The 25096-nt window shown below is 37.9% G+C and overlaps 3 protein-coding genes across 5 annotated transcripts; all 3 read left to right on the forward strand.

Moving 5' to 3' along the window:
* Positions 1–207: 207 nt before the first annotated feature.
* LOC130710371 (GDSL esterase/lipase At3g26430-like) lies at positions 208–2723 on the forward strand. Of its 3 annotated transcripts, none has more exons than XM_057559604.1 (5): positions 208–566; positions 668–872; positions 1471–1648; positions 1759–2029; positions 2263–2723. In XM_057559604.1, exons 1-5 carry the CDS (start codon positions 305–307, stop codon positions 2538–2540), a joined length of 1194 nt encoding a protein of 397 aa, XP_057415587.1. In that variant the 5' UTR covers positions 208–304; the 3' UTR covers positions 2541–2723. The 3 variants fall into 3 exon arrangements, with proteins under 3 accessions (XP_057415587.1, XP_057415585.1, XP_057415586.1); XM_057559602.1 differs by having other exon boundaries at positions 210–566; positions 729–877; positions 1493–1648; XM_057559603.1 differs by lacking the exon at positions 1471–1648 and having other exon boundaries at positions 210–566; positions 729–877.
* Positions 2724–4499: 1776 nt separating this feature from the next.
* LOC130710369 (chloroplast sensor kinase, chloroplastic) lies at positions 4500–15038 on the forward strand. The gene is made up of 9 exons (XM_057559598.1): positions 4500–5003; positions 5155–5325; positions 5421–5744; positions 6108–6173; positions 6259–6327; positions 6869–6961; positions 13445–13668; positions 13941–14214; positions 14502–15038. The coding sequence occupies exons 1-9, from the start codon at positions 4623–4625 to the stop codon at positions 14751–14753; spliced, it is 1854 nt and encodes a 617-aa protein (XP_057415581.1). The 5' UTR covers positions 4500–4622; the 3' UTR covers positions 14754–15038.
* Positions 15039–17484: 2446 nt separating this feature from the next.
* LOC130713922 (uncharacterized) lies at positions 17485–22938 on the forward strand. Its single transcript, XM_057563752.1, has 15 exons — positions 17485–17708; positions 18804–18944; positions 19049–19157; positions 19277–19414; positions 20194–20298; positions 20698–20781; positions 20874–20989; positions 21116–21217; positions 21410–21523; positions 21620–21676; positions 21751–21817; positions 21911–21964; positions 22070–22144; positions 22482–22517; positions 22652–22938. The coding sequence occupies exons 2-15, from the start codon at positions 18925–18927 to the stop codon at positions 22763–22765; spliced, it is 1191 nt and encodes a 396-aa protein (XP_057419735.1). The 5' UTR covers positions 17485–17708; positions 18804–18924; the 3' UTR covers positions 22766–22938.
* Positions 22939–25096: the final 2158 nt, after the last annotated feature.

Here is a 25096-nt window from a genome sequence, read left to right on the forward strand (position 1 = left end):
TGCACCAGGGATCCCATCCAACAATGTGCACCACCACATCAGGTCAAGACTTTTCTACCTCAAATATTTTAGAGGAACGTCTATCCTATTTTCAAGGATTTGCAAGAAACAGAAAAATAAACAATACTATTTTAACGACTAGGAAAATTAGTCAACTATTTGCCAACTTGTTTTCAGGAAGAATGTGGATAGTATTGATTGATAAAGAACATAGATTACATAACGGTAAACACCGTGACTAGTGCTGCAACGTGTTGTTTAAATTGAATGCAAAGTCTCTTTTTCTACATCAAATGAGATATTTATGGAGGCGTTGACAGAGAAACAGAGACAAATGGTGTCGTGGGTTGCAATTTCAACAACACTAGCTCTATTACTAGTGCCTTGTCCTGTCTCCTGTGAAAGGCAGTGCAATTTTCCGGCAATATTCAACTTCGGAGACTCCAATTCCGACACTGGTGCTATCTCAGCAGCTTTTGAACAAGCTCCTCCCCCTAATGGAATCACTTTTTTCCACAACCCTGCTGGGCGCTTCTCCGATGGTCGTCTTGTCATCGATTTCATAGGTAAACCATCACTCTAGTAGCCAATTTTCAGCTTCTGATGCATCAGTGATTGGTAGGCATACACTGTTTGATTCCAAGTGATCAAAATTTGATTTCAACAGCTAAAAGCTTTGGATTACCTTATCTGAGCGCTTACTTGGATTCTGTTGGCTCAAACTTCAGCACTGGAGCTAACTTTGCAACCGCCGGATCCACCGTCAGACCTCAGAACACAACCAGGTCTCAGAGTGGTTATAGTCCCATATCGCTGGATGTTCAGTTTGAACAGTTCTCTGGTTTCAAATCAAGATCCAAACTCGTTCGCAAACAAGGTGGTACACTCATATCCTATATCCTATATATCATATACATATTCTGATATACATCTGCTAATTGCAAAGGGGTTGGCTAGTTTAATGACAATTTGGCTTATTAAAATAGAACTTATTATGGGAGGGGCTAAGTTTAGTGTTATTTCAGACATAGAACTTCAAAACACCTCTGATCTTTGCACAGTGGTAATGTGGGCTGAACGCTCTAGTGGCGATAGTAATGTCCACAACAGAGTTTAGTTTGGCGGAATAAGGTGATGATGTACTTGTAAAAGACAAAATGAGTAATGCCTATGTAAGTGAACAATTAAACTTATATTTATAGGCATAGTATGACCTGTAACTTAATCATTGAGCTTTAATGAATCTCTTAGATAAGACTTCTGAGTAGTCTTGTAATTGTTTTGTGATTTTGCCGGCTTTATTCCACTCAAGTAACTATTGGACGAGATAAATATTCACTTTAGTCGTCTTAGCCGGCCAGCATGATATTCATATGTATAGTTGTGAAACCTTCATGTCATTTCAAGACAATATTGGGCTTTGTGACCATTTAAGCCGACCAGAACACTAAATAATTTGTAATGTTTATTTGCTATATGTGGGGTGTTCAAGAATTTGTTGCCCAAGGAGGAGTATTTTTCTGAGGCACTATACACGTTTGATATTGGCCAAAACGATCTCACTGCTGGGTTGAAACTGAACTTAACCACAGAACAAGTCAAGGCATATATACCTGATGTATTAGGCCAATTCTCCAATGTCATAAAGGTGTGACTAATTGATCATTTTTTTTTGGACAAAACTAATTGATCATCTAAACTTGATTTTTGATTAACTTCTATGGTGTATAGCATAACCATAGTGTTGTCATGTTGCAGAATGTGTATGGGGAAGGAGGAAGGTCATTTTGGATACACAACACAGGCCCACTGGGTTGCCTGCCATACACGCTAGACCGCTATCCCGTGAGTGCGGCCCAAATCGATGAGTTTGGGTGTGCCAAACCCTTCAATGAGATGGCCCAATATTTTAACAGTAAACTGAAAAAAACTGTTGAGCAACTGAGGATAGAACTTCCAAAGGCTGCAATAGTGTACGTTGATGTGTACACAGCGAAGTACACCCTCATCACCCATGCCCAAAAATACGGTAAGCAATAAAATGCACAGAATTTCATTTTATCTCTTTGATTATTGTCTCAAAAATATTCATGAGCATACAAAATACCATCACATTTTTCCAACATAACATTTAACAAGGTAAACTATAATGTCGGTTAAAATCCCCGGTTAAATAGTGTGTTGGAAGGATGTCGCGGTATTTAATATGTTAGTCTATAACATGAAAATGTGACGAGAAATATAATGTTTTGGATTGGATAGGTTTTGACAAGGGGGTGATAGCATGTTGTGGGCATGGTGGGAAGTACAACTTTAACAATGGAGCGAGATGTGGAGCGAGCAAAATGGTGAATGGGAAAAAAGTTGTGATAGCCAAATCGTGCAAAGATCCAAGTGTGAGGATTCTTTGGGATGGGATTCATTACACTGAAGCTGCTAATAACTGGGTCTTTCAACAAATAGCCAATGGATCCTTTTCAGATCCACCTATGTCTTTAACAAGGGTTTGTCATGGCAACGCATCTATCCCCTACCATTAATCTCTTTTTCTTGGACATTATGAGATTTTAATTAGCGTTCGTGAATTTTGAATGTGTGCTTGCAACTCGATCATATAGTTTGATAAATTTTGTTGTCAAAGTTCATTTGTCATTGACAAAAGCATGAGAGTTTATTCGCTAAACCCCAAATTAGATCTATGCAATGGTGAATTGGTGATGACAGGACAATCTCCGACCTACAACAAAAGTTTGACTGAAAATGGTTAAGAGACAACTAACTTTAAATGGGTGTTGGAACATTAATAGCCATAGAACTTTAAGTGCAATAATTTTTTGTTTTTATTAAATATCAAAACTTATAAAAAACACAACAAAACTCTAGATAATTTAATCTAATACACAACGAGCAGACAAGAACCTTCATGAATGAATAACTTGAACTCTAAATTGTCATCAAGTCCACAACGATGAATCCAATGAAGGAAGGAAAATAAATAATCAAGTTTTAAAAGTTGAAAAGGCATTATTAAAATTTGCCTTAGAAGAAGGAAACGAAACAAGTTAAAATAATAATGTAGGGGTAGTTTGGGGTGCATGCTAAATTTTGGTTTTAAAATGTAGTAATTTGTAAAAAAAAGTGTTTGAGAAAAAAAATTGAGTTAAAATAGTTTTTTTTTTACTCAATTTCAAAACAGTTTCACCCTAAATTTTAAAACTATAAAAAATATGTTTTGTGATTATGATTTTTTGTTTCAAGAACATATAATTTATCGCAACTACCACCACTGCCGTTATAGCCATTGTTGTTGGCACTTCTATCACATCCACCATCACCGCCTTCACCCTCCACTTCCACCACCATTGCTGCCACGACCACCACCTCCACCCTCCATAACCGACACCACCCTCCACCCCCCACCGCTACCACAAGTAGCATCCATCTCCTCCTCTACAACCACACTAACACTTGGAAACCTCCACCACCACTACCAAGTAAAGTTCATAGAAAATGTCTTACAAGGGGTGTACAAGGGACGGGTTGGGACGGGTTTTGGTTAACCCTAACCCGACCCTAAATATTGATCAGGTCAATTCTTAGACCTAACCCGTCCCTAGACCCGAAGAAACCCGACAATATGCGGGTCCAATTTAGGACGGGTCTATGTAGGACGGACCGGGTTGACCCGAGGGACAATAAATCTAAGACTATTTAATACTAATTATAAAATTTAAAGATAATAACATACTAAAAGGGTTACAAGTGAGAACTATTTTTTAGAACAAAGAGCTTGAAATGATCCAATTCTTGCATAATCTATGTCATAATCTATTGCACTTGATAGGTTTACATTTTATTTGATCTATATGCACGTGTCACTTATTTTGTTTGATCTCTCTTCACTTGTCTCACATGTGCATTACATGATTTTCTCTTGTTAAAGCATGAAAGTGTCCATCTTTTAACCAACGTTTATTTAATTAATAAGATAGATGTTAAACATTTTCATATCATCCACATGATAAGATAAACTTGAGCACCATCTATCACATTTTGACCATTATAACAAATTAAAATTTGATAAAATATATATGTGGGACGGGTCGGGTGGCCCGAATGTCAACCCGACCCGACCCGAAGCAAGATAACTCATTGATCAACCCTAACCCGACATTTTTTAATGATCGGGCCGGGTTCAACCCGGCCCTAAAGGCTTGGGCCGGGACGGGTTGGCGGGTAGGACCGGGTCTTGTACACCCCTACTTACAACAATGACAATAATTGAGAATTTACGGTGAAAACTTCTTTTTATAATTGTAAATAAAGAAACTAAGACTAAATTTATAAAATTAAAAAAATCAAAATATAAAAAAAACCACCAATCAACAAGGACTTAACTATCATACTTCATAATTGATGCCTATAAATAAACATAAGAAATTGTAGCAAAATTCAAGTGAATAATAATTACATGTAGATAAGCACACTTCCCTCCTCTCACATTGCCTTTTTATCCATATAGCGATCACTCTGCTCCAAACTAGCAGTAACGATTAACGAACTCAACTCACTCCTTTTTCCTTTCTTGTATTGTATTGCATGCTGTTACTCAACCCAACCAAATGCTGCTACTCTCTGCAATCACCACCACCGCCCACACTCTCCTCCCTCCACCACCCACTCTCACCCTCACACTCTGCTCTTCCAAACCCCACCACCGCCTCTCTTCAATTTCACCCTCCCGCAACCCCAACCCCAACCCTTCCTGCTTCCTCCAAGCCCTCAACTCCAACCCTAACTCCGGCTCCGATGGTGATCCTGCAACCACCATATCCTCCGCCGCCGCCCTCGCTTCCGCTATTCGCAAAGCCTCCACCTCCCCCGTCGAGTTCACTCAGCGAGTCGAGAAGGACGGCGTCGTTCTTCCTAGCCCTGACTTCCACGCTCTCTGCCTCCAACAGCTCAACCTCTTCCGCCGAATCGTTCCCGAAGCACTCCTCTCGGTTCGTTCCTACCTTTCATTTTACTTGAATTTGTCTTCAAATGCAAAATGTTCAGTGACATTGAATCATGTTATATAGAAGAATTTCTAGCAATATTAGGATTGTTTAACTGGGATTAAGGGTTTTTGTTGTTTGTGTTCTGTTTCTTCAGGTGTATGTTAGACCAGCTGGCAGTTATGTGATGGATAGGTTGGAGTTGAGGAGGGTTGCACTGTACCCTGGAGAGGCAGAGTTGGAGGTGGATGGAATTGTCATGCTCGTCGGTCATTTTAATGTTCCCGCGGGCTTGCGCGCTGCGGAGACTGTGCTCACCGATTTGCAAGTATGCTTCTGTTTTTTGTTGTGATGTGTGATTGTTGTTGTAGGTAAGGAACTAAGGATGGATCTATATGATATGAGTGTGATTGTTAATTGTAGGTTAAGATTGTCCCTGAGTGTAAGGCTGTAGTTCTTCCCATGGTGAAACACCCATTTGTTGTTGGTTTCTTGGTTGCTGAGCTTCCGCCGGTGGAGATGGGAACACGAGAGGAACCTCAAAGTGATGGCTGGGATAACCGTCGCATATCTGGTGGGGAAGTTTATTCCTTACCTCCTTTTTTGGATTTGGATAAGAAGTCAAGGGAAATTCAGACCTTTCGGATCAAGGATGAGCCAGTTGCTATGCACAACTTCACTTCTGAGCAAAGATCAATTGCTGTCAACATTTCACAGTCTCTAGCTGTGGCATATGTTATGGATCAGGTTAATATACTGTATTATTTTTATTGAATCATGGTAGTAGCTCATTCTTTTTTAATATGAAAGGCTATATAGTCATGACACTGCTTGTATTTTGTGGGAGTTGCTTTTGAGTTTACACTTTTTAACATATGATATTTGAATTTGTACTTTGAAAGTTATTGCATTTGTGATTTCAAATTCAAAATCATTTTTTTCTATCACATCATTGAGTAAGACTGAGTGTTATCTTTCAGCATGCAATGCCAGTGCCTTTAATTGACTTCTTTAGTAACTGTTATATGATTTCATAATTCTGTTATGAGAATCATTTTGAACCCTCGTATCAGCCTGAATTTCTAGCTCATGGGTGCACTCCTTTTACAGAAAGCAAAGTTACTTCAGCAGTCAACATGGCAAAATAATGTCAGGATCAATAATCTGGTTGAGCAAGTATGAGTTATTGACTGCTATTGCATTTCTTTATTCACTTTTATTTTAGCATGCTCTAACTTTGTTTCTTCAAAACTCAAAACAGATCCGTGGTCCACTTGCAAGCATTCAAACCTTAAGTAAAATCCTGTCTATGCAAACAACGAAAAGTCAGGTTTGTAAGATTTCCTAGTCATACTTGATGAATTTTATTGCAATAATAAAAAATGTCTCATAACTATCAATGCTATAAGTTACTTGTTTTTTTTTTATATAAATCGTCCGAAGTCTTTACTATGTCAGTTATACAAGAGTGGTTAAATTAATGGTTGACCTCACACATAATCATGTCTTTTCTGTATTTGTGTCTAGGTTTAAAATATCATTAACGATATCATTTTATGTGGATTTGGTACCCTGAAAAGCCTTTGTTTGAGCATGCACTTTGTGTGTGCTAAACTTTTAGTCTAAACTTTAGTAACTGAAGTGGTCACTTTCTTATTCATTACACGTTGAATTGTGTTCTATTTTAATCTCTTAAGGCAAGGACATTTGAGAAGTTAGATAAAAAAACTAAATGGAAATAGATCAATCTTAATTTTTTTTGAACATGCCGTAAAATTAAATAAAGAGTTCAAAGAATGATGAACCTCAACTGTATTTTTACCTTATGGTTATTTGATATCAAGAATGTCTTAAATGAAGTGCTTTTGCAGATTTCATATGACATTGTTGAAGACATCTTGGTGCAAGGTGATCGATTGAGAGATGTCCTCCAACAACTCCAAGATGCCGTACATTTGACGAAGGTACGCTCTTTCTTGCACTTATGATCACACATGTGCACATAATTTTTATATACCACCAATCAATGAATGCACGCTGATTGAACTTCATATTATATTGCCTCTTCGGCTCTTCCTCTATATATTTTTGAAACATTATGTACTCTGCTCTATCTTATTCTTTTCCTTCATTGGATTTTCAACAACAAGGGATGCAAAGATGGTATTTGACATGTAAATGTAATTTATAATTGATTGGCCTACCGAGAAATTGTTGCAACATAATGAAGCAGTCATGGTGACACTAGTTATTGACTTATTGTACATATTAAAGGGGGAATTTATGGTCTAAATTACAGTCAGACTGTTAGGTACCAGAAAAATGTAATAGGAAGAAGAAAAACTGAATGCTATTAAGGCACTGAATCCTCTGGTATGAACCCAGAAGCAGTATTTAGGGAAATACAAGAAGGAAAATAACAAGATAAACTTGAGCAATTCGAGAGTGCTCAATCTCTCCTAGTCCAGACTAATTTCTGCCTACCTCCTCTCTCTCCAAAACCAGCATATATTCCCTAGGTTGATACCCTATGGTCCCCCCCTCACCTATGTGGGTGTGCCACCTCATTAGTCGGTTATCTTGGGATCCAAGCTTCTAGAAGGTGGATCTTCAGGTACAGCTGTCCCTTGCTTGGGCCTCCTCTCATAGAATTTGCCAAATCTGGGCCTAGAGTGTGGTTTTGCAACATCTCTCCCCCCTTGAAGAATCACCTTGTCCTCAAGGTGATGATTAGGGAATTGTTCCAGCAGAGCAGTGTAGTCTTCCCAGGAATCTTCAAAAGTTGGAAGATCCTTCCATCTAACCAAAACTTCAATGCTCCCATTCTCCTTCTGTCTTGTTCCCATAATAGTTTCTGGTTCTACTAAGAGCTCCCAATCTTCTGTTAATGAGCTGGGTAATGGTTGGCAAGGAGTTCCCTCATTAATTGCCTTCTTGAGCAAGGAAATGTGAAATACTGGATGGACTAGACTGCCCTCTGGTAATTGTAGTTTGTAAGCAACAGGATTGATCTTGTCTATCACTAAAAAGGGTCCATAGTACCTTGGACTAAGCTTCTGATTTTTCCTTTTAGCCAGGCTTTTGAGCTTATAAGGTTGTATCTTGAGGTATACCATGTCCCCAATCTCAAACTGCACGTCTCTCCTGTGTTTATTGGCCTGCTGTTTCATTCTGTTCTGGGCTTTTTCCAGATTTTCCTTGAGCTCTTCCAGAAGTAGGTTCCTCTCAGCAGTCATCCTTTCAACTTCCTCTACTGAAGTTAAAGAATCAGTCCCCTTGATGATCACAGGTGCTTCCCTCCCATATAATGCCTTGAAGGGTGTGGTTTTGATGGCAGAATGGTAGTTGGTGTTGTACCAAAATTCTGCCCAACACAACCACTTAGGCCACTGTTTGGGTTTGGTCCCAGTCACACACCTAAGATAGGTCTCCACACATTTGTTTACAATCTCAGTCTGTCCATCTGTTTGTGGGTGGTATGCAGAACTAAATTTCAATTTGGTTCCTGCTAATTTGAATAGTTCTGTCCAGAAGGTGCTTAGGAAAACTCTGTCTCTATCAGAGACTATGGATGTAGGAAATCCATGTAGTTTGACTACCTCCTTGATAAAGAGTTCTGCAACTTCTTTTGCATTATAAGGGTGTGAGAGTGCAAAGAAGTGTGCATACTTGGTGAATCTGTCCACTACTACCAGTATTGTGTCTTTTCCCATGGTTTTAGGTAGCCCCCCGATGAAATCCATGGAAATGTCAGTCCATACCTGAGTAGGGATGGGTAGTGGTTGTAGGAAACCAGCTGGGCTGAGTGCTTCATATTTGTTCCTTTGACAGATTTCACATTTCTGTACATAACTCTGAATATCCAGCTTCATCCCTTCCCAGAAAAAGAGAGCAGAAATCCTCTTATAGGTTCTAAAAATGCCTGCATGCCCTCCTTGTTTAGAGTCATGAAACTCTTGTAATATGGTGAGAATTTTCCCAGACCCCTTGGGAATGACAATCCTTCCTTTATAAAGTAATCTCCCTCTCCTCAATTGGTACCCTGCTACAGAAGTGCCTTGAGTGACCAGCTCTTGCATGATTTTCCTATATTTTTCCTCTGCCATAATCTCAGTTTCTAAATCCTCCCAATCTGCACACTGAACTGAAGAAATAGCTGAGAATTGCATTTTTCTAGATAAGGCATCTGCTGCCTTATTCTCAATCCCTGGCTTGTATTTGATTTCAAAATCAAATCTCATTAATTTGGATACCCATTTCTGCTGTTCCTCTCCCATCAACCTCTGTTCAGCTAAGAATCTTAGGCTCTTCTGATCTGTATGTATGATGAATTTCTGCCCTAGGAGATAGTGTCTCCACTTCTGAACTGCAATCACTACTGCCATTAATTCTCTCTCATATACAGACTTGGCCTGTGCTCTTTCTGAAAGTGTCTTACTCATATAAGCCACTGGTTTCCCATCTTGCATGAGTACAGCCCCTAACCCTTTTCCTGATGCATCAGTCTCTAGGACAAAGGTTTTTGCAAAATTTGGCACTGCCAGAACTGGCACAGTTGTCATGATCACCTTCAGATTCTCAAAAGCCTGAGCTGCCTCTTCACTCCATCTGAAATTGTTCTTTTTGAGCAAATGGTTGAGAGGTTGGGCCAGCTTACTATAATTCTTCACAAATTTCCTATAATACCCTGTTAACCCAAGGAAACCTCTTAATCCCTTCACATCTTTTGGAGTGGGCCAGTTCAACATATCTTTGATTTTGTTAGGGTCAGCAGCTACCCCTTGTCCTGATATCACATGCCCCAAATACACCAATTCCAGCTGACCAAAAGAACATTTCTTTTGGTTTGCCACCAAATGATTATCCTCTAAAGCTTGCAAAACCTTCCTCAAGTGTTCCCTATGTTTTTCCTCACTCTCACTGTAGATCAAGATATCATCAAAAAATACAAGTGCAAATTTTCTAAGATAGGGTTTCAAGACTTGGTTCATGAGTGCTTGAAAGGTTGAGAGTGCATTGGATAGGCCAAATGGTAGGACTAGGTATTCATAGTGGCCTTCATGGGTCCTGAAAGCAGTCTTAGGAATGTCTTCCTCTCTCATTCTAATCTGGTGATAACCAGATTTCAAATCAAGTTTTGTAAAAACCACAGCTGCTCCTATTTCATCTAATAGCTCATCAATAATTGGTATAGGGAACTTGTCAGGGATTGTAAGCTTGTTGAGGGCTCTATAATCCACACAAAATCGCCACCCTCCATCTTTCTTTTTCACCAATATAGCAGGACTACTAAAAGGACTTGTACTGGGTCTAATGATCCCTGCCTTGAGCATGTCTTTTACTAATTTTTCAATCTCATTTTTCTGATAGAATGGATACCTGTAGGGTCTACTGTTGGGTATGGAAGCTCCTTCCTGAAGTACAATGGCATGATCCGTTGCTCTCTTGGGAGGTAGCCCCTTTGGCTCTTGAAAAACTTCAGGAAATTCTGCTAGGATTCCCTCTATCTCATCTGAAATCTCAGTTGCAACCCTTGGATCCTCAGTCAACCCCTCATAAGAGAGGTAATATGCTTCCCCCTCCTTCTCCATAGTCTTTTTAATAGATTTCCATCCTGCAGCAATCTTACACCAGGATGGTTCCCCTTGTAAGAACATTTTCTGTCCTTGAACCTCCCATTGAATGGTCAGTTTTTGGAAATTTGCTCTGATGTTGCCAAGACTAGCAAGCCAGTCCATTCCCAGCACCACTTCTGTTCCCCCTAGGCCTAGGATGAAAAAATGTTGAGTAATGGGAATTCCCTGAACCTCTAGCTTCAGGTTCTTACATACTCCGGAATTTCTCTCCCTAGCCCCATTTCCCACCTCTACTATGTACTCTGAAGTGGCAATCACAGGTATGTCTAGTTCCACCACCAGCTCTTGTGAAATGAAGTTGTTGGTTGCCCCACAATCCACCAATATTAGAACTTCTTTGTTCCCAATCTTTCCTTTGACCTTGAAAGATCTATTAGAGGTTAACCCTTCCTTGCTATTCAGGGATAACTGCAGCACCTTTCCTTCCAAAATGAATTCCCCATCCTCAGCCTCTTCGAAAACCTCATCTTCCTCTTCTTCCTCCTCCCCCTCTACCAGAATCAATTGATAATTCCTCATGGCACATATGTGCTCCCTTCCCCACTTCTCCCCACACTTAAAGCATAACCCCTTTCTACTTCTTTCCTGCAGCTCGGTTTAAGAGAGCCTTTGCCCTCCATTCCACTTCTTCTCAGGAAATTTTCCTTCATTGCTTCCTGTTCCCCCTTTGTTCACAAGAGTTTTCCCATCATTTTCAGCAGTTCCAGTCCCTCCCCTGTTTTGGTGATTCGCAGCAGAGTTAGCAAACCTTCCCTTGTTGTCTCCAGTACTGGGAAAATACCTTCCCCCAGTTCCTCCTTTCTCCTTCCACCCACGTTTATCATCATCTCTCAGTTTTCCTCCTCTCATGGCGGAGTTTTTCTCCTCGAGCAGCAGTGCTCTGTCCATCAGCTCAGCGAGGTCATCAGCTGGGTACAATTTCATTTCAGCCTTGATGTCTTCCTGCAAACCGTTCAGGAATACCCCTTTTAACACTTCCCTGTCAGCGTTTCTCATGGGTGCAGCTAAGAGCTCGAAGGCTTCTCGATACTCCATGACGCTACCCTTCTGTTTTGCACTGAGCAGAGGTCCGAACGGGTTCTGGACAAGATCCGGTTGGAATCGGCGGATCAAAGCTTGTTTGAACGGTTCCCAAGCTCGCTCCTGAGCTTGCTCTTCCCACCACTGGAACCAGCTGAGGGCACGATCTTCCATGGCGATCATCACCATCTCGATCTTCTCCCTCTCTTCGACCCGACTGAGTCTGAAGAAACGCTCGACCTTCGTTATCCAGCCATACGCGTCGCTTCCGTTGAACATCGGAATGTCGACTCGCCTTCCCGTGACCGCTCGCAGATGGTGATGGTGATGATAGGGTTTGTGCTGCTCACGATCGTGCGTCGCAGCTCGAGACCAAGAGCGCGACCCGGGTTGTGACCCGAAATCGCTTCTCCTTGCAGTGGCTGAGCTCGCATCGCGTGAGGTTCTTCGATGGCGTGGGGTGTTGGAACGACCCCTTCGTCGGTTGTCGCGACTCAGGAAGAGTCGTCGGAGCTCCTCAAACTGTTCGTGAGCCACTTCCTTCATCTCAGTGAGGGAACGCTCCAAGTTGTCAACCCAATTCTCCATAGCGCTGCGGGTGAGTACCATACAAAGCTCCCTTTGGATCGGGAGCTCTGATACCAATGTTAGGTACCAGAAAAATGTAATAGGAAGAAGAAAAACTGAATGCTATTAAGGCACTGAATCCTCTGGTATGAACCCAGAAGCAGTATTTAGGGAAATACAAGAAGGAAAATAACAAGATAAACTTGAGCAATTCGAGAGTGCTCAATCTCTCCTAGTCCAGACTAATTTCTGCCTACCTCCTCTCTCTCCAAAACCAGCATATATTCCCTAGGTTGATACCCTATGGTCCCCCCCTCACCTATGTGGGTGTGCCACCTCATTAGTCGGTTATCTTGGGATCCAAGCTTCTAGAAGGTGGATCTTCAGGTACAGCTGTCCCTTGCTTGGGCCTCCTCTCATAGAATTTGCCAAATCTGGGCCTAGAGTGTGGTTTTGCAACACAGACCAAATGGCTGCTGGTTGCCTGGCTCTAGATGTCCTTCCCAGAGAGGCAGTTGCAGCAAGATGAATGCAAAATTCTGCAACTTTTAGTTGAGGCCATAATTTTTATCATCTCTTCTCAAGTCACAAACTTGTTTTATTCCATGACAATGACAAAGGAAAGGGATATTACTTAGGGGTGTTCTTTAACCAGTGTGCCAAATTATTGAGTTACATACATTATATGCCTTAAAGCATCTGCCTGCTTTGTAATTTTTTACCCTTGAAGAGATTCTCTCTTGAGTCTCTTCATTTTGAATATCTTTTTCTTCAAAAAATATTTTGGTCAGATAAAGGTTCTGCTGACCAGTTTTCTATTAAGGGTGTGTTTGTGAGTTTTTAAAGGAGGGAAGGGGAAGGCTTTGAGGGGAAGGGGAGGGAAGGGAAAGTGGGGTGAAGGGGTAAGCCAGCCCTTCCCTTGTTTGCAGGTTTCAAATTCCTCTAAACCCCCCAATTTGGGGAACTCCACAAAACAACGTCTTAGAGGGGTTTTGAAGGGTTTTTAAAAATTCCCAAACCCCTCCCTCCCATTTTAAAATCTCCCAAACAAGGGGAGGGCTTCTCATAAGCCTCCCCCTTCCCTCCAAAACTCAACTCACAAACACACCCTAGGGGAATATTCAGTAAGCATTTTAGAAATAAGCAAGTTACTGCAAATTTATTGCAGGCAAACGCTTACAGAAACCAGAGCCTCTGATGTTCAATTTTTTGCCAAATATGTAGGCTAATATAGTGCGCTATAATGAAGAAGCAATACAGAAAATGAATGGTTCTACTCACATACTAGCCGAGTCAATGAGATCTCAATTGTTAGATGGCTCTTCAAGGGATGGTTCTGCAAATAAAATAAATAAATCAGGTGAGCCACTTTCTATCAGTGCTGCTTCCCAGGACATAGAGATGCCCCTACCGCCCTTGGCTCTTGCTCCGCTACGACATGGAATCAGGTAGGCTTGATTGTTGATTAGTATAGAAGCCTCTTTTTGTGTTGTCATGATTTTGCCTCATTTCCACCTTCTGTGTAAATATATGCTCCATTTTAAATTCTGTGGTTTCTCGTTCGACCTTAATAAATTCCAATGTTGCGCCAATGATAACTATCTCATTAGCTTTTGAGTATCTTCTTTTTGGCCTTTATATATGTATTTCTTTTTTCTTTCTTTCAACAATTAGATGACTTCTGCACTTTTGCTTATGCTTTTTTGTTAATGTCAGGAAGACCGTGCAATGTTTCTGAAGTATTGGAAGACTTGGTCGATTCAGCCAGACCTCTTGCCCAGAATCAAAAGCGTACAGTAGAACTAAGTCAATTCTCTTCACCTTTGCTAGCTGCTGTAGAAGAACCTGCTTTGCGCCAGGCTTTCAGCAACCTTATTGAAGGTGCTTTATTACGCACACATGTTGGAGGAAAGGTTGGAATTGTGTCTACTGTTGCACCAGCAGGCGGTACCCTTGTACTTATTGATGATGATGGACCAGATATGCACTACATGGTAACTTCAGTTCACTCCGATCCCATTCCGTCCTCTGTGAAAGAAAAAAAAACTAAAGCTTTTTACCTAACTATAGTTTGCATGCTTCATAATCTTAAGTTAGCTACTATGGAAATGTGGGGCTATCCTTAAAATTACCCTAATGTTGTAGATATCCCAACATTTCCTTTCTGCTACCCGGTAGCACAAAGATTTGAACTTATGATCTCTTTGATTGAGTATTTTGTTGTAAGGGGAATTGATTTTGTGAAAGTTAATCTAATTATTGGTAATGAACTTGTCTGCAGACACAGACACATTCACTCACACCGTATGGGCAAGAACTCTTGTCTGATATGGTTGAAGACAATATGACATGGAACTTTGTTGCTGGGATGACTATTGCCCGTGAGATACTGGAGAGTTATGGCTGTGTTGTACGCGTTATATCACCCCGGATCAGAGAGGCTCCGCTTGGAACTGGAGGAACTCGTGTAGAACTCTGGCTTCCTTCGGCAAGTGTAAAATCTGACTTGAGCAGCCACGCCCAAGAGGTATAGCATGGGTTTGAATTTCCATGAAAGGTAAATAGATACATTCCCAAACAGTTCCTCATTGCTGCACTTTTGAGATACTGGCCAGAATAAGATTGTGAAATTAAGGGGTGGTAAATATTACTAGTTATTCCAAACTATTGTAAAAGATATGTATCTAGTTCTGTATATAGCTCGTAAAATTTAGTTACTTCTATGGTTTTGCTGTCATTGTTATGAAAACAGTGTATTATACTATTGTAAAAAGTTTAAACAGTGTATTACATCATATGATATGTGTGGGTTTATGTAGTGTCTAAAGCTTCAGCATTTGAATCTATTGAATCCCCTTCATCATATCCTTATATTTGTATATATTAGAATATTTCAAATTAATAAATCAATGTACTTTATAATCAATCATAGAAATCAATAAATTTAATATAAGATATTCTTAATTGCTAATCAAACTATCTTTTGTACACTGCAAACAGTTTATTAGCAAAATGTAGAAGAAATGACATGAATGAGTTTTAAAATTGTCTTTTCCATATGACTGTGGTAGGATGAAGTTATTCTCAAAATTTTCTTCAACTTACTTAATTTCGGTGCATTTGCCATATTTATTTTCTAGTGAAGGGATTGGATTATTGATGCGGCAGAATATGACTTAGTTCTTCTTTATATCCTTAGTGTCTATTGTCTAGTGTTAAGTGGTGATTAATCTCTTGGTGTTAGGTTAGGTGGTAAGCAACTCACAAATGATTTTATATTGGAGTGCTTAGGTGGAATGAAAATGATTTGCGGGGCAATTCCAACCTACAAATATTTTATGCAGGGGTGGTGTACACGGGTCTCTTAGAACATGATCATGATTAGCACTGAATCTAGGGAATGTTTCATTGAGCTATGAGTGCCATCTGTAGTTACCTTACCTACCTACCTCATTGTTTTGCTTATAAAAGTGGTAGCAGTGAAGTCGTTTCACAAACCTCCTCGGGATATGTTTTAAGTGTTGAGTTATAATCACTGCTTTGAAATTGTTCGTACCATCTGAATTATATTAATCACTTCATGATTTAGTGTAAAGTAACTAGCCAACAAGGCAACCACTAACCAGCAATATGTTGTTTTATGATTCCTTTTTCTGAAAGAATAATAAATTATACAAGCCTATGATTGATCGTTAATTTTAAGTGAAACATTGCGTTTATATTTCTTCACAAGAATAAAAATTTAAACGTCTCATATATTGGGACAAAACTTGTATATGAATACAAAAATTCCACATGATGACATATTAGAGAAAGTTTTTACATGACACGATTGTTACCAACACTTTTGTGCAAGCATGTTGGAAGAGATGTCTTGTGTTGGGGCGCTGTATATGGCTTTGTAATTGTAGGAGTTGCCTTTGGTTTGGTGATAGGAACATCGTGATGAACAATTTCTATTAATAGTTGTTTTCAAAATAACTTTAGATCACACGTGTCCTTATCTAACATTCCGGTCATTTAAAAGAAGGACCACTGCCTGAAATTCCAGAAACGTTTTTGGAAACTTTTGAGAAGCAAATGTAAATGAGAAAAGTATAATAAAATGTAAGGAAAATGCTAGCAATACACTCTTCACTCTTCAACACATTTTATGATTGGTTTAAATTTTACAAAGTTAACATACATAGTCTTTAGCTCATCACGTACCCTCTCATAGCATAATCATCTTCTTCGGGCATTAAGTATTGTAGAAGGAGTTCAAAATAAAGTATTGTAGAAGGGGAACCATGAATCCTCTTCTATGAAACTGATTTCTGATTTTGTCATATTAACTAACTTGCTTGCCTGAATTAATTAAAAAAAAATAAAATATGAAAATCACAATAAAAAAACTCATAAAATCCTGAATTAAATAAAAATATGAAAATTCAATAAAAATACCATCTGAAAATTTAAGAAAATTTAATTAATATACTCTAAAAGTGAATCTAAAATAAAATAAAGTATTTTCTGGATTTAAAATAAATGATAAGATAAATTAAAATAAAATTAAGAAATAAACAACCTAAATCTCAATCAAATCTAATATTAAAAATGGTATTAGATAAAGATAGATAAAAACTAACAAAATCTAGCAAATCACAATAAAAACTCATAAAATCACGAATTAATAAAAAATTCGAAAATTCAATAAAAATAAATTTAAAATAAATTAAAAGACCAAATCTTATCTTTTAAAATAATATCAATCAATTATTTTAGAATATATAAAATTAAAACATGTATCAATTGAAAATTATATCTTCTAAAATAATATCAATTAATTAGGTTAGAATATATAAAATTAAAATATATATCAATTGAAAATTATATCCTCTAACAAATTGACACGTGGAATAATTTTTATGAGAATTAATCTGGGAGCGACACGTCACTAACTTGGCATGTGGGAGCGACACGTCATGCTAGAAGTTGTTCTTTTCTAATATATATATATATATATATATATATATAGATAGATAGATATAGATGTTGTTGAGTTCATAATTTATTTATTTTTGAATAAAAAACAATAAGAATCTGAATTTAGAAGAGGAAAAAGTGGAGGCGTCAAAGACAAAGATTGGAAATGTATACCAAAAAAAGACATAAATTAGAAATTAGTTGGAAGGTCACCTAGCTAAAATCCACCCCACCTAAATTCCTGCATTTAATATTTAGAAAATAACATATATATATATATTATTTTTGAAATTTAAATTCAAACTTTTATGTACCCTACCCTGTATCCATCTGCTCCAAGAAGATTGTTGTTCCTCTAAAACCAAAACAAACGAGATTTCATTGGACAGTTGTGTTTTTTAGTCATCACTGTCCTTCGATAAAACCCTTGTTCACTTCTCTCTGTTTCTCACGTTTGTTAATCTGCACTCAATCACTTCAACCCTCAGATTCCAGTGCCAGATCTTGCTGCGCGCTGTTTCAGGTATGCTTCATCAATGTCTTGTACGGTTTCAGAAACCCCATATATGTAGTGCGTGTCTGTGACTGTGTGGTTGGTTTTTAATTCCCACTTGTTTCAATCTCTCTATTATATTTCCTGTAATTCACCGAAGTGCTACATGGTTATGTGAATTATGGAGTGTGTTGGGGATTTAACCTAGTTCCAGGAGTTACTTGCGGCGATTATCAGGGGAAGAACACATGTTTCATTGTTTAATGTTTATTTATTTATTTTAACAATTGGGTTTTAGGAGTGGAATACCTTCTTACTGGAATTAGTCAAGTAGACTTATGTTTGAAAAAAGTTTGAAATCTGTGCCACATTTTACAATTTTATTGCATAATTGATTTTGCAGATAAACCCTGGTTTTGTTGCCATACCTTATACCTACCACAAGATATTTATGTAATTATTATGTACCTGCGTCGTTAATGGTTACACATTTAAAAGTGATTTTTATCAACATTACTTTACTTACTAAAATGAATTTTTAATTAAAAGTTTTCAAACATATATCAGTACTGTGCTGTGAATGAAATCAAGTTTGTGAAATCTAATGCAAAGACATGTTAAGCTGAGTTGAAATTCTGGGCTTTGACTTAGATGGAAAAGGAAGGAGACATGTAAATCAAAGGCCTAAGCTGGATAATGATATTAGATTGATGTGATGTTTGTTAGATATAAACCACTAAGTGCATGTCTGGATCAATGCCTCAGAAGTGTGTCCACACCTCAGGAGCTATTCCTGGGAGCTGACATTCCAGGAGATACACTACAGGACACCACCCTTATGCAAGGAGTCACAAAGCAGAGATAAGAAATCTCAAGGAAGTGGCATCGTAAGTTAGGCATTAAGTTACTGAAGAATGTGTCTGGAGAATCATTCTTGACATCTCTTACCAAAATTAACAAATTAAGTATTAGTGTGGTACAACTTCTAGAAGGCTGACCCAATAAGGCCACTAATAACGCTTCTAATATACTAAGAGTCCCAGTGAATTGCGTTTTTATTTTTTCCTTTGTTCCTTTGAACCATTTTCTGGACCCATTTAAACATGTTCTTTTTACCTTCAACAGGGTTTATTTTCTTATAACAAAGCATATTTGCATCATATGTGGAGGATATGTGCTACTAAATAGTGAAGAATAGATCCTGTGTATAGTTTTATGAGCGCACAATCAGAAAAGCTTGGATATAATGGGGATTGGTACTCGCAGGTCTGATCCTAACTCTAATGTCAATGTTTCTTAAATAAATTTTCTGTGTGGTATTTAATATTTGAAACTTTGTTCATATGACAATTGCATCTTTTTTACTGCAGCTCTACTAATAGAAAACCAAGTGACAGTATGAGGCTGGTTGTTACAACTTTTGTTGGAATAGTTTTTGGCTTCTTTATTGGAATATCATTTCCAGCATTAACTACAAAGGTGCAGAGTTTGACTATCTTCTTTTTAGGCTTTCCTTATGCTTGAGTGAAATGAAATTGATTCTTTAATGTTGTTGACCTTATAATAATGGAGCTCTAACAGTGCTTAACAATTTTCAGTTAAATCTCCCATCTAGCCTGGCACCCTCCGTCGATGTCTCTTACATTGAAGACAAAGATGATTCTGGCCATGAACAATCTTTTATGAAGAACAATAGCAACTCATCACAATATCCGTTATTAAATGATACGTTGAAGGTAGACTTCTCATCCTATCAGCCCTGTGAAGGACATTAAAAGTTACCGAGTTCGAGAGAGTTGATACCTGTACCTTCTACATTAAGAAGGAACTTTTTAAAATTAAATTATATAGTTGGAAGTTGGAACAGGTTCCATAAACTCATCAATGGTTCATGCACCTTATGGGTTGACACGATGGATGGTACAGAAGGCAAGATGGGTTAGTGGGCAAGAGGGATGAAGTAATTTTGTAGTAATAGTTAATTCATAATTTTAAATCCTTGAGATTTTGAGAATCATGATTTAATGGTTTGTAGGCTTGTGGCATATGGGCTCCCAAGATTAAGCAGTGAGAAAATCAAACTTCTCCGAATAAATGTGCTGTCTCTCTCTAAGAAATCATTTTGAAGGAATTACTGTTGATAACGAGAGTAAAATTGACAGCTCTTCATTTCAGTCTTGCACCCATACACTCACACACTTAATTCAACATCAGTGAACTATTGAAGCTTAATGCATAAAGCGGAATGCCCTATGAACAGAATAGGCTGCCTTTATTAATTCACATAATAACTATTCAATTATAAGGATAGAGTAAGAAATTACAACTGTGGTGATGTTACACAAGTGGGAAAGTCAATTAAATTAAAGCACACAGCAACAAAGAGGAGCATAGGGCCTCTTGCTTCTTTTGTCAATGACATTTAAGAATATGATTATGCATTATATAATATTGGGAAAAATAGTGTGTCAAAAACTGAAAAATGGTTGCTGCATGTTTTCATGATTTCCTGCAGATTTGGATTCCATCAAATCCAAGAGGCGCAGAAAGATTACCTCCTGCAATAATTCATGCTGAGTCAGACTTTTATTTGCGAAGATTATGGGGTCTGCCCAGTGGGGTATTTATCCTAAAACAGTTTATGTGCTTGGCAGTTAGCAGTAAAACTTTATTATTTTCACTCTGTTTTGGTGCAGCTGAGGTTTGAAACAGAAAATATTAATTTATGTGCATAGTTAAGTGCAGTCAAAATACAGATTAAGGTCATGTTGCTACTGTAAATAAACCTTGAATAAGGTGTTTTACGTTTTTTGTTACTGGATTATTTGTTTGGAAGAGAACACCCCAAATCCAAGATTGAAACCATTTGGAAAAAAACAGATTTGTGTGGAAAACTTGTGTGGCACGTGCATTTTTTTTGCTAGATTTTCTGCTAGTTGTATTAGGCTAATCTTTAAGCCATTAATGTGCAGTTTATCCATATCCATATACACAATTTGATAACAGTTGTCACTTACAGGATTTAACCTCAAAGCCCAAGTACCTTGTGACCTTCACAGTCGGTTACAATCAGAAATATAATATTGATGCAGCTGTGAAAAAGGTCATCTCTTGGCTTCTCTCTGTCTCTCTCTCTCTCTCTCATGGCTTAGGTTTGTGTATGTGTCTCTAAACTAGATCTGTTACTTGTAACAGTTTTCAGAAAATTTCACAATACTTTTATTTCATTATGATGGTCGAACAACTGAATGGGATGAGTTTGAGTGGTCAAAGCAGGCTATTCATGTGAGTGTTCACAAACAGACCAAATGGTAAGAATTCATTTGCTTTATCATAAGTATTTGCTGACAAATTTTCCTTTGTGACTTGTACCATTGATATTGTTGGCTATTTCAATTATGTCATGTTATTAAGCATTTGATCGTTTTGTCTCCCAGGTGGTATGCAAAGAGGTTTTTGCATCCTGACACTGTTGCACCATATGACTATATTTTTATATGGGACGAAGACCTGGGTGTTGAGCATTTCAATGCAGAGGAGTGAGTATTTGACATGATATGTATATGCTACACACAGTTTTTCAAATGATATGTTAATATGTGATTAGATGATAGTAAGAAATATTTATGTGACGGTGGACCATAATCAGATTCGTCAGTATGTATATACCTAAGGATTTATTTTTGGTTTCACTCAAGTAGTTTGATATGCTCCTCCAATTTTAATTGCAGATACTTAAAACTGGTGAGGAAGCATGGGTTGGAGATTTCACAGCCTGGTTTGGAACCTAATAGAGGGTTGACATGGCAAATGACAAAGCGAAGAGGTGATCGAGAAGTTCACAAGTAAGAATGATGAGAATCCTGTCCCAGTTTTCTTCTGGTCCTTGTTATGTAAAAGAATGTGCATAATTAGCTGTTTGTCTCTTTGATTTCTATTAGAGAAACAGAGGAGAAACCAGGATGGTGCAGTGACCCTCATCTGCCTCCTTGTGCAGCGTAAGTATCAGTTTGATGCTATAGTCATATTATCAACCCATACCATGCTGTATCTAATTCTGTTATGCATGCAGGTTTGTTGAGATTATGGCTCCGGTGTTTTCGCGAGATGCATGGCGTTGTGTGTGGCATATGATTCAGGTTAAATGTTTACTCTCTTTATTTTCCAAAAGCATATACATTGGTTATTTGTATATTGTTTGCTCAATGGTGTCTTACTATTAATTCTTTCAGAATGACCTGGTTCATGGGTGGGGTCTTGACTTCGCACTTAGAAAATGTGTTGAGGTGAGCCCTTTATCTCATTACTTCAATTTTCTAATTTCTAATATTTTTATTGCAATTTCTACATGCTATGGAACAGTAGACTAATACCTTAACTTTATTGTGTAGCCGGCCCATGAGAAGATTGGAGTTGTTGATTCTCAGTGGATTATTCATCAAGGCATTCCCTCACTAGGGAATCAGGTGATTTGTTTTCCATGATTATTCTTGTTAGACTTAGGCTGCGCTTGGAAGAGAGCATAACAGTTTATGCAGGTGTTTGGATAAACTCATGAAAATAGCTTATGACCTTGACCTACGTATAAGCTGCTTCAAGTTTATTTTCACAAGCTTCACAGATTAGCTTATGAATAAACATTTATGCCTATCTATAAGCTATTTTGAGCTTATTTCAATAAGCTTCTTAAATTAGCTTATGAAGAAGTGTTTTCCATAAGCTTAATTAAGATGTTTACCCAAATACACTCTTAATAATTGAAGTGCAGCTGAAAGATGCTTAATTGTTTCTGTGCTTTGGCAGGGAGAAGCAGAATTTGGAAAAGAGCCATGGCAGGGGGTATGTTTTGCACTTCATACAATTCGCCTTGTCTTTACAATCCATCTAATGTTTTACTTGCTTCAGTTGTGATTTATGTTTAAACTTGGATTATAAAATATATTATGTTGATGGTTTCATGGTGTTGGTGGCAGGTAAGGGAGAGGTGTAGAAAGGAGTGGACCATGTTCCAGAGTAGGATGGCGAATGCAGAAAGCGATTATTACAAGGCTGTGGGAATTGATTTGTTTAATTCGACTACTCCATAGGGAACAACTCATATTTTCAGTCCATATAGTATTGTTTTGTGACACTAGTCACTTGCAATCACTGTCTAGATTCTAGAGTCTTAGCTAAGGGCAAAACATAACAATTCAATGTAGAATTCCAGTACTGAACGTTAGAAAATTAAATTAAGGTAAATAATACTTGTGTTGCATGACTCGTGTTGCTTATAGTTTTCTTTTAGGAACAATTGCTTGTAGGAGTCAGGAATGCATCTGCAATGCCTGTTATACACAAATTGGACATGAGAATGAAGCTCTATACCTAGTTGGAAAGGTTTGTGGACAACTTAGCCAAAGCTCTAGACAAATCAAGTTGAAAGGATAATCTATCAGTGGTGTGGTTTCCACTATAGATGTGTGGAATGTGAATTGAATAGTGGTTTCCGCTTTCCACTGTAGTTTTTCTACCTTCTCCCTTGCCAAGTTCAAGTCCAGCAAAAGTTCAAGATTCCTTTCATGGTGGTTGTGATAACTGATTTTTCTTTCGAATCAATTCAAATAACTTTATGGCTGGTGACAAGTCTATGAAACCCAATAAAGAATCTATTTAACTTGTTATTTTCAATGAAAAGTAGATTTTATAATGATAAATGTTTTTACAAAATAATATTTTATTTTAATACAATTATTCATACCTAACCAACTCATGTGAACTAAGTATGATAAAAAAAAATTTGGTTATATGGATGACTAACCCAAAGAAAAAAAACTACAAACGAGTAGAACGCGTGAAAGAGACTCCTGTACAATCACAGCCAAGTGTGATTGATTAAAGTTATATTTTCTATCAATTTGATTTTGAAAGAGAAATTGAATTTTAAGATAACCTATGAATATAATTTAATAATAAGTTCTTCATTATATATTGTGCTCTTACGATCATGTAATATACCAGTTATTACTATAATGGAGAAATTATTGTTAGATTATATTCTTTTTTTGTGCTCACCGGTATTATTTAGGGAAGAAATCTTGTTCGAGCGGGAAAATTCATATCAATGAACTAACTGTTAGATTATATTAAAATAATTAATTAATATATTATGCAAACCCTATTTTTAGGATATGATGAGCTTAGATGGCAAGTGTAAGTCTAAAAGACAAGAGATAGAATATAAAATTTCAAGTAATTTTGTAATATCAATTAGGCTTAAATACTCTAGAGGTCCCTGAAATTGTATGACGTACGAAAATAAGTCCCTGAAAAATATTTTTCCGATTCTGGATCCCTAGAAATTGTTTTTTAATCGAAATAGGTCTCTACCCATGTTACCAGCTTATGTGACTCTATTTTTATACAGTCATCATGTCCACATGGCTTTTTATATATCCTAGTCATTTTTTTAATTCCACAACTTATTAAATACTCAAAAATTAAAATCCAAAAATTAAAAAAATTAATAAAAAATAAAAACCCAGAACATTCTTCATCATCTTCAAACATCTTCCTTATCATCTTCAACATAAAATCTAAAAAAATAAAAAACCAATCCCTAACTTCAAAGCCACAAAACATAACATACCTTCACCCTCACCCTCACCCTCTCCATCTTCTTCATCCCTAATTATTTTCATAAACAACATTAACCATTTATTTGGCATTTAGAAAAGCAAAGGAGAAGAAAGAAACAGTGGCGCAAGAAATGGAAAAGAAAAAGCAATGGATGCCTATATCATCATCAATACTACATCATGTACAAATTTGTAGATTTTCACACTAAACTGGAGATAGGTGAATGTATACAGATCAAACTCATACTTGGTGATTAATACGACGCACTTGATACTAGTTTTAGTGCATTTCGTCCACAACTTGATAGCGTCGTAAGCCCCAAAATGACCTAGGTTTCAGTTTTCTGTTTGTGGCCATGAAAAGCCACCCCATATGGGTTTCACACGTAGCATAGTTAGCAACTGTCCTTGGTTTTCATCCTTACCTCGCTTTTTTTCAGATCTGGATTTTTTGGTTTCTCTTACTCTTTTCTCTTTCTCGATCTCTTTCTCTAGGTTTTGGGGGTGGGGGTTCTGGGTTGCGGTGGGTGGCAGTTGCGGTGAGGTGGGTTGCGGTGGGGGAGGGTAAGTTGCGGTGAGGTGGCTAGGTCGTTTGCGGTCGGAATCGGGGTGGGCCTGTGTCGAAAGACCTTGCTCCAGCGGCGCGATTGGGAGGTGGTTGGGCCAAGATGGGGCGGCACAATCTGAAGACTGAGAAGCTTCAGTGGAGGAGAATATTTCATCTAAAGATTGAAGCTTCAATGGTGAGAAAAAAAAAGCGCAGGGAGGGAGAGAAAACGCTTGAATGTTGCAGGGTTATTT

This window comes from Lotus japonicus, chromosome 4 (assembly GCF_012489685.1).
Source record: "Lotus japonicus ecotype B-129 chromosome 4, LjGifu_v1.2".
Lineage (NCBI taxonomy): Eukaryota > Viridiplantae > Streptophyta > Magnoliopsida > Fabales > Fabaceae > Lotus > Lotus japonicus.